The sequence below is a fragment of the Malania oleifera genome, chromosome 11 (assembly GCF_029873635.1).
Source record: "Malania oleifera isolate guangnan ecotype guangnan chromosome 11, ASM2987363v1, whole genome shotgun sequence".
Lineage (NCBI taxonomy): Eukaryota > Viridiplantae > Streptophyta > Magnoliopsida > Santalales > Ximeniaceae > Malania > Malania oleifera.
The window spans coordinates 25,766,941-25,783,354 of NC_080427.1; the positions used below are offsets into that span (position 1 = coordinate 25,766,941).

General features: G+C 36.2%; 1 protein-coding gene across 1 annotated transcript in view; it reads left to right on the top strand.

The window, feature by feature from the left end:
* The window catches only part of LOC131168629 (uncharacterized), a 41,077-nt gene extending 27,020 nt beyond the window's left edge, over window positions 1-14,057 (top strand). Inside the window, exon 4 of the mRNA XM_058128220.1 lies at window positions 13,648-14,057. Within this exon, the coding sequence (XP_057984203.1) occupies window positions 13,648-13,730 (83 nt within the window). The 3' untranslated portion in view covers window positions 13,731-14,057. The remainder of the gene's footprint in view (window positions 1-13,647) is intronic.
* The last annotated feature ends 2,357 nt before the right edge of the window (window positions 14,058-16,414 follow it).

The window sequence follows — 16,414 nt, forward strand, 5'->3', positions numbered from 1 at the left end:
ATACCAGGTCTCCAGTTAGCTAATATTGACCAATGTGAAAGCTGCATCCTTGAAAAACAGAAAGGAGTCAGCTTTCAGACATTCAGCAAAACTCCAAAGAAAGAAAAATTAGAGCTAGTGCACACCAATGTTTGGGGACCGAGCCCTATTTCATCCATTGGCGAGAAATCCTATTTCGTCACCTTTTTTGACGACCATTCTAGGAAGGTATGAGTTTATTTCTTAAGACATAAATCTGAAGTGTATGATGTTTTCAGGAAATGGAAGGCCATGGTGGAAAATGAAATAGGCTTAAAAATCAAAAAGCTGAGATCAGACAATGGTGGTGAATATAAAGATAGAGAATTCAAAAGGTTTTGCTACGAGCATGAGGTTACACTTGAAAGAACTGTGCCAGGTACACCCCAAGACAACGGCGTAGCAAATTGAATGAACAAAACCTTGACTGAGAGAGCCAGAAGTATGCGATTACAAGCAGGTTTACCAAAGCAGTTTTGGGCAGAAGCTATCAACACAACTGCTTATCTTATTAACTAAAGTCCATCAGTACCATTGTAGTTCCAGTTACCGGAGGAGGTATGGAGCAAAAAGGAGGCAAAACTTTCATATTTAAAAGTTTTCAGTTGCGTTGCTTATGTAGATATAAGTGATCAACCTAGGAGCAAGCCTGATCCAAAATCTCAAAAATGCACATTTCTTGGATATCATGAAGATGAGTTTGGTTATCGCATCTGGGATGATCAAAACAAGAAAAAAATTGGAAGTCGAGATGTTGTTTTCAATGAAAATGTTATGTACAAAGACACTATTGAATTAGGTGTAATCCCAAGACGAGGGTGAATTGGGTATTTTAAAATTCTTTAAATCTATTTACCACTTAATCCTTACTTGAATATTTAGCAATGAGTTCTTATTACCCAATTAAGTGTGTGCAATGTTATTCAACCTACACATGCAATATGAACAATTTAAATGTAGTGTTGAAAGTAAAGAGTAAAGGGAAGAGAGAAGACAAACGTGATTTTTACGAGGTTCAGCCAATTTGGCCTACGTCCTCGCCTTGAGCAACTACTCAAGGATTTTACTAAAATCTCTGCCCCTTAAATTGGGACGGAACTTACCTTACAATCCGCTACTCACAAGAGGTACAACTCCCTCCTACTCCAGTGCTTACAAGAGATACAACTCTCTCCTCAAACCACGGTTCACACACCGAACCGTGAATATAATAGAATCTGTAAACACTTAAAAATGCTTCCAAACAAAAGCTCGTGAGTACAATTCAAATTCCTAATACATTAACATATGATAAAATCTGAAACTCAGAATGTATCAAACGATATAATCGTTTATGTATGATATGCTTTAATACAAAAATCTTTTTTTTATCAAATCTCCCAAAAATGTTTGTATAAAACAATGTTTTGGAGATCTTAGGTTAGATCTTTGAATATAAAGATAGCTTTGTAGATTGCAAAGATACCAAACACACTTTGTCAAACAAATAATATTTCTCTAAATATTTCAAACTCAATGTGATCTTGATAATATTGACTTAATGTATATATATATATATGTGTGTGTGTATTTCTAAGATGATAATGCCAAAGATCAACAAACTTAATATTTGATTTTCAGAAAATATCCTTCAAGATGTATATAGATAGTTATGCACTTCTAAGGATATATGTATATTCAAATGGTTTAGATGTATTCAAAAATATCAGTCTTAAACTAAGAATACACTTGAATAAAGAAACTTTAATCAATGGTCAAATACAAAACTTTCTCAACTATTGAGTTTGTTAAAAACGATCGTTATATGAATGCGAAAACTTAATATCAAGTTTCTCTAAAAATATCAAAATAGATGGTGATATGAGATTCTCTAACACAACTAAATGTAATAACCAAACCTCAAACCAAGTTGAAGCACAAGATGTATAATAGAGATCCCTTTAGATTTTCTGAGGTGATTTTGCCCAAAGATGATGTGTAGAAACTAGAGCGTATGCAAACATACAGCAATCAGCTCAAGTATCTTAGTTTTCTTTTCAACAAGATTTGTTCTTCACTTTACGTTGATCTTCTTGTGTTTTAGCTTATGTACTAGGGTTTAGATAATCAATATTTATAGTGTCTTACCCTTAGAATTGATCTTAACCATTGGACCAAAAGATAGCTCGCGAATTTACATAATAAAAATTAAATTTTTTATCTTTCCAGCAAGTTCAGACAACTGGGGTCAAAAGCCCAGATGACCGAAGTCCTTTTTATCCTTCGAAAAAATATCGTGAACACAGGATCAAACGATCGAGGTCAAGGATTAGACGATCGGAGTGTTGAGTTCAGATGACCGAGGTCAAGGTTTAGTCATTTGAGGTGCTTCTACCAATTTTTGTTTTTCACCCAAAAATTTTCAAACGACTGAGCTTATTCTTTAGACGTCTGAGGAAATTCTTCATTCAACCGAACTTAAAGTTTAGTCAACCGAAGTCCCCAATTTTTGCATATTTACTTTCCAGTTCAAAAATCTATTTTTTGCTTTCTTTCTTGGTTCTTTCATAAAACATATTTTCCATGATTTTAAAAATATTTCAAGGTTCATGAAAGTCCCCTAATGATATGCATGAAATGCATGAATCCTAAAGTCATTCTAAGTTATGTTGACCCTCAAATTAAATCATACGAAAATGTAGATAGATGAGCTCTAAGTACCCATTCTCAAGATGTTCTTAAACTTTGCCGCTTGCATCTTGATTCTTGTAGTCTCTAAGTTCCATGGATCTTGCCAAGATATGCGTGCTTTACTTTAAGGCTTCCATGACTTGTTATCCTTACGTGCATGCTTAATATGGTTCTTGTTCACAAACTCAATGCACAGATTAAATATCAAGTGATTTGTCATTATCAAAACCGGATTTGACTCATGAAGTCAACAAACACGACATCAACAAGTAATCCTGCACTATATAACCCTGATATTGTGGAGTTAGATGATTTTGCTAACGGCAACGTGGCGCAATAGACTATTGGTAATCCTCAGACAGAGGAATCTATCACAGATGAGTGCTCTGAAGCACCACAAACTCCTACTCTGACTCTGAGGAGGTATTCTCGACCGCATGTACCAAATAGGAGATATTTGGATTACTTGTTACTAACTGATGTAGGTGAACCAGAGTGCTTTGATGAAGCATGTCAGGTGGATGAGGCTAGCAAGTGGGAACTTGGCATGAAGGATGAGATGAAATCACTCACCGAAAATAGGACTTAGGAGCTAGCCAGGTTGCCCAAGGGAAAAGAAGTTCTTCAAAACAAATGGGTGTACCACATAAAAGAAGAGCATGATGGTTCAAGAAGATATAAAGTAAGACTCGTGGTCAAAGGTTTCCAACAAATAGAAGGTATTGACTACTCATAAATCTTCTCACCAGTTGTGAAACACACAAATTTTCAGACAGTTTTGAGCATTGTTATAGTAGAGAATTTACACCTTGAGCAGTTAGATGTAAAAACTGCTTTCCTCCATGGTGATCTAGAGGAGGAGATACAAATGCACGAACCTGAAGGTTTTGCAGAGAAAGGCAAAAAAAAACTTGTTTGCAGGTTGAATAAGAGTCTGTGTGGTTTGAAACAGGCTCCAAGGTAGTGGTCTAAGAAATTCAACGGCTTTATTGATTACGCGCTAAAACTGCATAATTAGGCATCTTAATTCGGGCATTATGGCTTCTATTTTTAATTAAATGTCTAATTACATCCAATATTTTAATAAAGTATCTTATTTATGATTTATGTGTTTTATTAAACAATTTATGAATTTTTGGTAATTTTTATCGTAGGACAACTCTCGGGAGTCAAAACCGGCACTAGTTCGTAAATCAAGCATAACTTTTATGTCCGAGTTTCGATCAAAACAATTTAAATTTTTGGAGAAAGAGGAAAGGATTATCTAAAACTACCGTGTTTTGACTTTCAAACTTGGCTGTGAACACGGAGAACAAAAATGAAGGAAAAAAAAAAGAAAAAAAAATAAAATTAATTTTCTTTGATGTGACCTGACCATGCATGGCCGAGTCGGGTCCTCTAAATGGGTCTAGGGCAAGCCATCTCCCTTTATCTTTAAATATTTTTTCCTTTTCTTTTTTTTCCTGTTGGGCGCTACCCCCAGCCGTATCCTCTGCTCTCTCTTCTCCTTTCCCTTCTTCCCTTGCTCCCTCTCTTCTTCTTCTCCCCTTCTGCTTCCTTTTTCCTTTTCTCTTATTATTGTCTCCTTCCTCCGGTGTTATCTTTTCTCCACCAGTTTCTTGTGAGTGTCCTCTGTCCCATCCTCCTCCCTCTGCAACTCCCACCGGGCTCCACAGCTCTCTTGCTTCTCGACCACAAGCCCAACTGCACTGACCAATTGAGAGCCATCAGGCCATTGCAGCTCCACTTCATGAATCACTAGCAGAGACTACAGCCTCGGCCGTTAGAGCAGTTCCCACAAACCCGATGCTTCAACCGAGCAGATCTAGCCCGTGAGCAACACTCGAATCACCAACCTGCTAGCTGTTGTCTGTAGCTCTGCCGAGTTCCTCCCCTGCTGCAACTCCGACAGCCACTTGCTGGTCCCTGCACGGCCTCTTGGAAGCCACTCCATGGCAGTCCTGCCATGGCCTCCTTCTTCTTCTCTCTCTCTCTCTCTCTCTCTCTCTCTCTCTCTCTGTTATTTTACTTTAAGTAATATTCATGGTTTCTTTTTATTATTTTAGTTGAAGTGTGATTTTAATTTCAGATTGAGTTATGGTTTCTCTTTATTACTGTATTCTTTATTTTTTTTTTCTCTTTTACTATTAAGCTGATTATTATTATTATTATTATTATTATTATTATTTTAGTATTGAAGTTGATTTAAAACTTGAATTTGGATTACTATTTAAATTGTTTCATTATTATTGCATTTTGATTATTTATTTATTTTCTAAGTAATTTTAGTGGTGGATTTAATTCGCGTCTTTTAATTAGTAAGTCCGATTTGATTCTAAAAAGAATAAATAAAAAAATAAAAAAATAAAATAAAATAATTTTTTTTTTAGAAATTATATTAGTTGTTTTTTTCTAGATTTAAATTTGTTTATTGAAGTTCAATTTAGTTAGGGCCGGTTTCATTAAAGTTAGTATTTTTATCGTATCTGTGCTTGTGTAATTTCATTATTGAGTGTTTGAATTACGTGTGTTTCAATTCTTGTTCGATTGTTAACATAGAGTTTCCGTTTTTCGCTCTTTAATTCAGTGCAAGTTAGGTTTATGGTTTTAATTTACGTGTTCAATTAATTTGTCAAAATAAGTCTCCACAATCTTAAAAATCCTGAATCTAAACTAAGTTCAGTACCTTTTTATTTTCGATTGGAAGAACGCGAAATTTGGAATTAAACGCATTCCCTAAGGAGACAATCTAGCCCTTGAGTTGAATATTACACGACGTAACTCATATATTTGGGATAACTTCTGAGCTGCTCATTTTTTGAGTAAGTCAAGTTTTTGACCTCGTTACCAGGGAATGTCGGTCTTAGTCTCAAATTAGTGTTTTCCCATCATTTTAATTAGTTTTATAAAAAATAAAAATAAAAAACAAGAAAAAAAAAAAGAAAAAAAGTTTGAGTTGGGAAAAAAAATAAATACAAATGGATACACCTGCACCGCGCACCATAATAGATTTTTTGCAGCTTGAATATGCCACTGCATCCTCTTCCACTGTTTTGCCTAATGAAGAGCTTAATTTCATGATGCAGCATAGGAAGACGTCATTGCTACCCGAGTTCTACGGGACGGAGTCTGAGTGCCCCTATCAGCACTTAGCAGAGTTTGAGTTAACCTGCAACATATTTTTCTCTCATGCTAGAACTGATGAATCTACTAGACTGCAATTCTTTATTACTTCTTTGTAGGATAGGGCATAGATGTGGTTTCATTCCTTGAGACCTCACGCTATCACTAATATGATTGATATGGAGCACGAATTTTTGAATACATTTTGTTCCTTACAGAAAACTCAATTTTTGCAGGAACAAATTATTCATTTTGTACAGTAGGGTGACTGTAACGACCCAAAAAATAAAAAAATAAAAAAATAAAATAAAAAAATTATTAATTAAAAAAAATTTATTATTATTATTATTAATTAATTATTATTAAGAAAATTAATTAAATTAATAAATTTAAGGATTTTGGATATATATATATATATATATATACTTATATATACTTACTTATATATACTTTTATATATATATACTTACATACATACTTTTATATATATATATATATATATATATTTATATATATATATATATATATTAAATAATGGAAAAAGGAGAAAGAAAGGATAAAGGAAAGAAGAAAAAAAAAAAGAAAAAAGAAAAGGAAAAAAAAACGAAAACTTAGTGTGTAAGTTTTCGCTGGAACAAAACAAAAGGAAAGAGGGGAAAAAAAAAAAATTCACGCGCACAGAACAGATAAGAAAGGAAAGAAAGAAAGAGAAAGAAAAAAAATTAAATATATTCTCTCACCCTCCACTCCTCTTTCTTCTATGATTTTACGGTCGATTTTCGCTCAATTGGAAATCCAAAGATATCACCGAACTCCATTCTTCGCCACCGACATATCTACCGAAGTGGATTTGTCGTAAGAGTAACGTGGGAATATCTCGTGGGGTAAGCTAAATTCTCATTCTTATCTCAATTTTTCCTAAATTTTAAGCCAAATGGGCGATCGGACACCACCACGAGAATTTAGGGATGATTCTCTACAAGTCTAGCGGAGTGAAATTCTTGTGGGGTTATTGTAGAAATAGTCCAAAATTAGGATAAATGTGTTATTTAGAAATTAATTATCATTTAATTATTATAAATTAGGAAATGTTAAAATAATATTTTATTGGGGTTGATTTGATTGAATCAGGGTTCGGGTGAGCGTCGCGGGTATAAGTTTGGGAGCCCTGCAAGCGTAATTCAGGGAATCAGGTAAGGGGGAATAAAATTATATCAGTATTTTATTAAAGTGAACCAATTATTTACGAGCATACGAAATTTATTATTTATTTATATGATTTTCAGAATAGTTTGATTACTGGAAAAAAAAATGATTATTTGGTTTACGGTTATATTTGGGATAATTGTTTATGATATTAAATTCGTGTGACATGGGAGTAATTTTCCTAATAAATTGGATATGAATTACTGTGGTATTTGGGTTTGCATGTGGGGGTGTTTGAAATGATTATGGTAAGATGAATGAGTTGTTATGTTTGATTCCTGTGTGGGAATGATTTAATGCGTTTGTGTGAACTAACTGTGTGGTTATTCGTATGCATCTCAATATAACGTTGGCATGAGGAGGTTGTTATATTGCCTATATATAAATGATGATGTGACATTGGCAGGTCAAGGAGCTCGTCATATCGTTATTTATATGGGATAGGACATTGGCAGGTCGAGGAGCTTGTTCTACTGATGTATGACGGGTAGGTCATGGGGATTGGATACTGGTGAATAATGGCGCCTGTGTGGGCCATGTTATATACCCTGTGTGGGTAGTGGTGCCTGTGTGGGCCACGTTATATCCTGTGTGGATAATGGCGCCTGTGTGGGCCATGTTATGTACCCTGTGCGGTTAGTGGTACCTGTGTGGGCCATGTGTAGATAAGAAGTACGTAGGTGCCTGTGTGGGCCACGTACTGACATGTACGCAGTTGCTCTGTGTGGGCCACGTACTGAGGACATTGGAAGATGAAGTATAAGATGCATGATTCCTGTGTGGATGTGTTGTGTGCATGTGAATTTAATTATAGCATAAAAATAATGGTATAGCATATTGTGAATGCATGTGTGTGCATGCGGCGAGGTAAACATACCACCGGGAGCTTGCTGAGAAAGGCGAGTGCTCTGTTAGGTAGTTTTTTGGTATCAGTGCAAAGGGATGCTACTTGTATGGGCGGGTAGACATCCCGATCCTCGGAAACCTTCGCCTTTAAAATAATAATTATCTGTGGACTAGCGGCAAGATAATACTTCACCTAAGGGCTTACTGAGTAAGGTGAGTGCTCTGGTAAGTAGTTTTTAGTACCATAGTAGAGGGAAGCTACTTGTATGGGCGGGTAATCTTCCCTATCCTTGGGGACTTTCGCTTGCATAAAAATTATATACTTGTGCATATTGAATGTGTGTGTGATATTGGATGTCGGGAATGTTATTAATGGTACATTTTCTCAGTTATTATTGATGTTATATAAGAAGCAGTTTATTTTGAGTTATAAATATTAAAACTCATTTGTCACACACTGTTATAATTTATTCCACCCTTACTGAGAAGTGTCTCACCCTAGTGGATTAACAATTTTTCAGGTTCTTCTGGAGACTGGGTTTGAATGCCTAGGCTGGGACTGTTTGTGATAGTTTCTTTTTGGGGTATTGTGAGATACTAATATATGTATAGATATATTTGTACAGAATTACGTTTTAAATGCTGGTTGTGGATACAGATATTTGGATGTTATAGTGTTAATTTTTGGTTGTTATATAGAACTCTGGTATTTATTTGAGGTTATTTATTCATGTGCCGCTGCGTGTATGTTAATTATGGTATCAGATACAGGTGATTGAAACACCTGGCACTCGGGCCCCACTTGGCGGGTCGGGGCGTCACAGTGACAAGACATTTCGGGTTTACTAGGAGCGATTTAAGGATCTTCTAAGTACTTGCCCACATCACGGGTTTGACTCATGGAGGTTAGTTGATTGTTTGTATACTGCTCTTACCCCTGCTTGCAAGTATTTTTTCCAGACCATGTGCAATGGAGAACTTTTCAACAAGGATTTAGATCAGGTACTATCGTTCTTTGATCACCTAGCTGAATATGTACCACAGTGGAATACACGATATGATCAAGCACCTATGACTGTACACCCTATCAGCACAATTAGTAGTAGAGAGGCATATGAGCTAACATACTATTCATATAATCCTCTCCCTCAATACCAGCTACAACAGATCCCTTAGAGCTATACGCTGTCAGAATTTCTTGACGATAGTATGGCTCAGATGGCGAACATGCTCCAGTAGTTCATGCAAACTCAATTCAATCATCATAATGAATTGCGGGATACCATTAATGCTATAAGCACGTAGTTGGACATCTTAGAAAAAGAAGAATTGCTTGCGAAACCTCAGCCTAGTCCTTAAGAGTACCAGTAGCGACAACAATAAATGCACGATGTTCTCTTTGAGATAGCAGAGACCACCATTACTCCGAGAAGCGAGAAAGAAGTTCTCCATCTTGAGATGTCATCGCCAAACAACCAGTTATCCTAGCACCTGAAGTTATGGTTGAAGTAGATGAATTTAAAGAAAAATCAGACAAAACGGGTCCAGAAGCGGAGCAGTTAGTTAATGAGGAAGTTGATACCAATAAGGAGTACCAACCTATGGTACCTCATACTCAGAGCTCAGAAACCGTGGAACCATCACTCTCGACTGAATCAGATGTAAAGGAGCCCAATGTAGAGGCAGACCTTTACAGTGGTGAGATGATATGTACACCTAATAAAGAGGGTGAGAAGACTGGTGAGAGTCTCATTTTCAAGGAACCAGGTAAAACTTGTAATGTTAATGCTTCTGAGGAACTAAAGGTAACTATTCCAATAACTTTCTCTCAAACACTAGTTCGTAAAGAAGCAAATTTCCTAAACACGATGTTGAATAAATACCCTTTCCTATCAACACAAGACGGTCGTTCTGCACATATATTGTTTGGTATTTTGACAAATATTAATTCATTTGAGGCTGATTTTCGTGCAGGTACGAAGACTGATCTATGGTGGTGACTCAAATTTGGAGATCCGCTAAGGCAATTTATAGACTTGCACCCATCAGAAGAAATTTGTCCTGAACCTCCGCCAGACAATTGTGATGTTTTTCTTTCCCTTTTTTTCATTTTACTTTACCTTATTTTATTTTTAATTAATTTTTAGGTACCTTTTCCTATAGTTCAGTTCGTGTTTTCCATTATTTTGCTACTCAGGTACACCTTACCTTTCCCGTGCACAGTTTTTCTGTTTCCCCCATGCTTTCACATTGAGGACGATGTTCCACTTTAGTTGGGGGGTGAGGATTCGCATGTGACACTGTGCACATGTACATACTGGGTTTTATATTATCAAAAAAAAATTTTTTAAAAATTCAAAAAGAAAGAGAGAGAAAGAAAGAAAGAGCACTGAGGAATTACATTGCATTATGTCATGCTTAACACTGACGTATACCCTTCACATGCTTGTGTATAACTTAAGAATACACACTTGAGTCAATCCTGTGTAGTTTCTCTTTATAACTTAAGAATACACACTCCATGAAGAATTGATTGGTAGTACACTCGTGTTAATCTGGCTATATAATTTCTTGTATTTATTCGACACCTCACGAGGCTGAATAAACACATTCATGTGATTTATTACACTTAGGATTTTTTTGTGAGCATTGAGAGAACACTCGTGGCGACTATAACACTTTGTGAGATATCCTTGAACTATTTATCATCCTTTTGAGCATTAACATCAAATTAGAGTTCATGGAACTCAATTCTCTTTTTTTCTAGATGATTACTTGTACACTAATCTCTGTCTTTGATTTGTTAGCCTAGAGGTGACACCTAGTGGGGAGATAAAAACCTAAGTTTTGTAACCTACTCAAGATGTGAAGGCTGAACCATCCCTAGAGATAGACTTAGTTATGGACCACTATTCGAGCTCAATTCCCATTGATGGTATGAAGATAACAAAAGAAGTGTAAAGGTTGTCCTAACTGATTAAGATAGAAAATGAAGAATGAGCAGAAGAAAGAATAAGAAATAAACATGCGCATGAAACGTATTGCTAATTCCTGCTCCACAAAAATATCACAAAAAGTCAAGGACACAACACATATTTTCCACATATGAAGATTCTTCAACCGTTTAATGTCTCAGATGTATTCACGACAAGTTTTTGAATAAGTTGATCTAGGGTGGTCTCGGTTGGATATGACGAGTAGGTGAGAAGATGTTAGGATGAATGACCTGACACTTCATAGATAGGCTAGAACCTTTCCAGACTAGTCCACTCCATATACTTAGTGTTTGTTCCTTTTAATATGTAGAATGTTTGATCGTGACACTCCTCCTCACATATGATGAGCGAACCCATTTTTTTCGAGTGTTCTTGAAGGTATACTCGTTAGGCTGAGTCGAATCGACCGTTTTGTAGGTGTCCACTAGTATCCTAGATGTATTAAGTCACACACATCACACACTCCTTGAGAGTTTACTTGTTTATACCCGAACTTATATGACTGTATTAACTCTGAATTGTGTCGCCGGTTAATTTCATGTGAGTATAATGTTCTTAAATGACACATAAAAGATGAAACTTGCATGAGTGACGTGCTTCGAAATTGTGTGTTTTGAATATGAACGAGTTAGTGTGAAATTCAGTTATATTCTTATATGTGAAACGGTATGGTTGTGTCGCATGTGCATTAATTTCATGTTTACTAGAATTCATAGTTGTGCTCACTATCCTGAAATTCATTCACATTATTTGCTAGAGACAAACGTTAGTTGGGGATGTGATTACGCGCTAAAACTGTAATTAGGCATCTTAATCCGGACATTATGGCTTCTATTTTTAATTAAATGTCTAATTATGTCCAATATTTTTAAAAAGTGCCTTATTTATGATTTATGTGTTTTATTGAACAATTTATGAATTTTTGGTAATTTTTATCGCAAGAAAACTCCCGGGAGTCAAAACCGGCACCATTTTGTAAATCATGTATAACGTTTCCGTCCAAACTCTGATCGAGATGATTCAAATTTTTGAAGAAAAAGGAAAAGATTATCTACAACTTCCATGTTTTGAGTTTTGAGCAAAACGGGGTCTAGAAAGGTCAAATTTGGTTGTGAACGTGGAGAACAAAAATGAAGGAAAAAAATATATATATATATATATATATATATATATATATATATATATATATATATTACTTTTCTTTTATGTGACCTGCATGGCCGAGTGGGGTCCTCTAAATGGGTCTAGGGCAAGCCATCTCCCTGTATCTTTAAATATTTTTTCCTCTTCTTTTTTTCCCAGTTGGGCGCTGCCCCAGCCGTATCCTCTACTCTCTCTTCTCCTTTCCCTTCTTCCCTTGCTCCCTCTTTTCTTCTTCTCCCCTACTTCTCCTTCCCTTTTCCTTTTCTCCTGTTATTGTCTCCTTCCTCCCGTGTTATCTTTTCTCCACCAGTTTTTTGTGAGTCTCCTCTGTCGCATCCTCCTTCCTCTGCAACTCCCACCAGGCTCCACAGCTCTCTTGCTTCTCGGCCACAAGTCCAACTGGACTGACCAATCGAGAGCCATCAGGCCATTGCAGCCCCACTTCGTGAATCACTAGCAAAGACTATAGCCTTGGCCATTACAGCAGTTCCCACAAACCCAAGGCTTCAGCTGAGCAGATCCAGCCCGCGAGCAACACCCGAACCACCAACCTCCATAGCTGTTGTCTGCAGCTCCGCCGAGTTCCTCCCCTACTGCAACTCCGGCAGCCACCTGCTAGTCCCTGCATGGCTTCCCCGAAGCCACTCCATGGCAGTCCTACCATGGCCTCCTTCTTCTCTCTCTCTCTTTCTCTCTCTCTCTCTCTCTCTCTCTGTTATTTTACTTTTAAGTAATATTCATGGTTTCTCTTTATTATTTTAGTTGAAGTGTGATTTTAATTTCAGATTGAGTTATGGTTTCTCTTTATTACTCTGTTCTTTGTTTTTTTTTTTTTTTCTCTTTTACTGTTAAGCTTTATTATTATTATTATTATTTTAGTATTGAAGTTGATTGAAAACTTGAATTTGGATTACTATTTAAATTGTTTCATTATTATTGCAGTTTGATTGTTTATTTATTTTCTCAAGTAATTTTAGTGGTGGATTTAATTCGCGTCATTTAATCTGTAAGTCCAGTTTGATTCTAAAAACAATAAATAAATAAAATAAAATAAAATAAAATAAAAAAATAAAAAAATTATTTTTGTTTTAGAAATTAAATTAGTTGTTTTTTCTAGATTTAAATCTGTTTATTGAAGTTCGATTTAGTTAGGGCCGGTTTCATTAAAGTTAGTATTTTTATCGTACATGTGCTTGTGTAATTTCATTATTGAATGTTTGAATTACGTGTGTTTCAATTCTTGTTCAATTGTTAACGTAGAGTTTTTGTTTTTGCTCTTTAGTTCAGTGCAAGTTAGGTTTATGGTTTTAATTTACGTGTTCAATTAATTTGTCAAAATAAGTCTCCACAATCTTGAAAATCCCGAATCTAGACTGAGTTCAATACCTTTTTATTTTTGATTGGAAGAATGCAAAATTTGGAGTTAAATGCATTCCCTGAGAAGACAATCTAGCCTTTGGGCTGAATATTATACGACGTAACTCCTATACTTGGGATAGCTTCCAAACTGCTCATTTTTCGAGTAAGTCATTCATGCAAAAGAATGACTGCCACAAATGCAACGCTGATCATTGTTACTATTTCAAGAGATATAAATCAAGTTACATAATTCTTTTGATTTATGTTGATGATATGCTAATTGCAGGATCAAACGTGGACGAGATCAGAAAATTGAAAAGGCAGTTGTCCAATGAATTTGAAATGAAAGACTTAGGTCCAACAAAGTAGATGCTTGGGATGAAAATCACTAGTGACAAGAAGAAAGGAACCTTGCAGTTGTCTCAGGCAGAGAACATCATGCGAACTCTCATAAGGTTCAACATGAGTGATGCTAAGGCAGTTAGCACACCATTAGCCGGTCATTACAAGTTGTCAAAGACTTAGACTCCAAAGTCAGAGGAATAGAAAAAGGAAATGAAAAAAATGTCATATGCTTCAGCTGTAGGAAGCTTAATGTACGCCATGGTTTACACGAGACCAAATCTTAGTCATGCAGTGGGAACCGTCTGTAGATTCATGTCAAATCTAGGAAAAATTCATTGGGAAACGGTAAAATGGATTTTACAGTATCTCCAAGGTACAATTAACAAATGTTTATACTTTGGCAAAAGTGATTTGACTTTTCAGGAAAACGTAGATACAGACTTTGCTGGCGAGATAGATCACTGAAGAAGTACTACTAGATATGTTTTCACTGTAGGTGCTACTGCCATTAGTTCGGTATGATAGATACAGAAGTTTTTTGCTTTATCCACTACAGAGGCAGATTATGTGGCCATTACAGAAGCGAGCAAAGAAATGATCTGGTTACAGGATTTGTTAATAGAGTTGGGTTTCAAGTTGATGAAGAGTGTTTTGTATAGTGACAGTTGCTATACACTTGGCGAAGAATTCAGCATTCCACTCAAAGTCCAAGTACATTGGACTCCGCTATCACTTCATCAGATCTCTTCTCGATGAGATATTAGCAGTTGAGAAAATCCTTGGCTATCAAAACCTAGCAGATATGTTGACAAAGACAGTGACTACAGAGAAATTGGAGTTATGCTCAGATTTAGTGGGTCTCCTAGATCTACTGAAATAATCTAGAAGTTCATCCCTGCATGTGCACCTCTGCAAGGGGGTGTAGGTGCTCTCTTAAGAGGGTGCGGATGCCTTGGGTCTAGGGCGAGGTCACAGTGTTGCAGCAATAGAGTAGCAGACATTTGGTTGCCCCCACATATTTGGAGGGGATGATTTGTTGACCCACCCATGTGGGTGCATTTATTGTTTCTTGGGAAGGCACAACTCGTGGAGCATGCGCAGCCTTGAGCATGCATTTCGTTTTCAATGCTGCTCCATCACAATGCTCCTCTCTCTTATATATTTATATATGAAATGCATTGTAAAGCTGTGAGTGAGTGTGCAAATAAAATATACAGCAGAAAAGAATAGAGAGTGTTGTGTGAGTGTGGCAGAGGGGTTTAAGATAGAGTTGAGTGAGTGAGTGTGTTCTCCTCCTCCACTATATTTTTCTTGATAATATAGTGTGATTCCCTCTCTCCTGTGGATGTAGGCTGAGTTTGGCCGAACCACGTAATCTCCTTGTGTTCTGTGTGTTTAGTGTGCTTGTGTTTGTTACTGGATTCATCCCCTTACCACCCTTACAAACTGTTAGGTTGTGACCAATAATATATATCAAGCTTTAACATTCCCTCGCACGTGATGTCCATGGACAACAATAATAAATAACACCTATAATAAAAAATATAATAATTTTTTTTTTTAAAAAAAGGGCTGCACATTCATTTATTTATTAATATACCTTCACTTTTGGTGGATGAATGTCGTGGTTACAAGATAAAACAAAAGGGAGAGTATAGAAAAACCCTCCCAAAAAAATCCAACACCAACAACCAATCAAATTAGGACAACAAAACTAAATATAACTAACAAAGAAGATAAAAATATAAACACAAAATCAAAATAAAATACACCAAACGAAACTCTAGAGTTGAACTAATGACGAATGGAAATGAGACCTCACGTATCCATCTGAATAATAGCTTTTAGATAACGTGGTAGAAGGTGTTGTTCTTCATAAATTATATTGTTTCTCATTTCTCTTCTTTAGCAAGAAAATCAACCGCACTATTGCCTTCCCTATATTGATGCATCGCCATGACGTTCACTCCTTCTAAATCCACCACAAGCTCCTCTCAAAATCTCCAAAGATATCACAAAGTACATCTACCTTTCCGAAGCCAATCAACTACAATTTTTGAGTCACTTTCAATAATCACATTAAAATAATGCAAACGTTTGCACAAATGAATTCCTTCCCTCATTGCTTTTAATTTTGCACTATTATTTGTATCATTGCCAGAATAACATGAAAAAACCGCTTTTACCATGTCGTGGCAATCCCGAATAATTCCTCCACCTCCTGAAGTACCTGGATTGCCCCTATAACTCCCATCACAATTAAGTTTTATCCACCCTACTGGAGGTTTAACCCACGAAATAATTTTTCTAGGTCTGTCGCAAACTCCCCGATGCTTAATTTGAAACTCATTCAAAATCTTAATGTCCGACTTCTTCAATTTTTGGAAAAAATTGTTGCTCTCAGTAATAAAACTAACCCATAATCGAACATTTCTCCACATCTAATCTACGCTTTGATAAACTCCTTCCATTATTACTTTACATCTTCGATTCAAGAGGCACCGCGTAATCAAACACGGAATCAGTCCAATTAAAATACTTTTAATAGACGATTTTTTAGCATAGTGGAACCAATTTGCCATTTTGTTTTTCTAGGGAAGAGATCGTTGGAAAGGAATCCCCAAAGCCACACTACTGACGCCAAACCTCTGAAGCCACCTCACCTAAAAAAAGAATATGATCAATGTTTACCTGGCTTCTCTGAACAA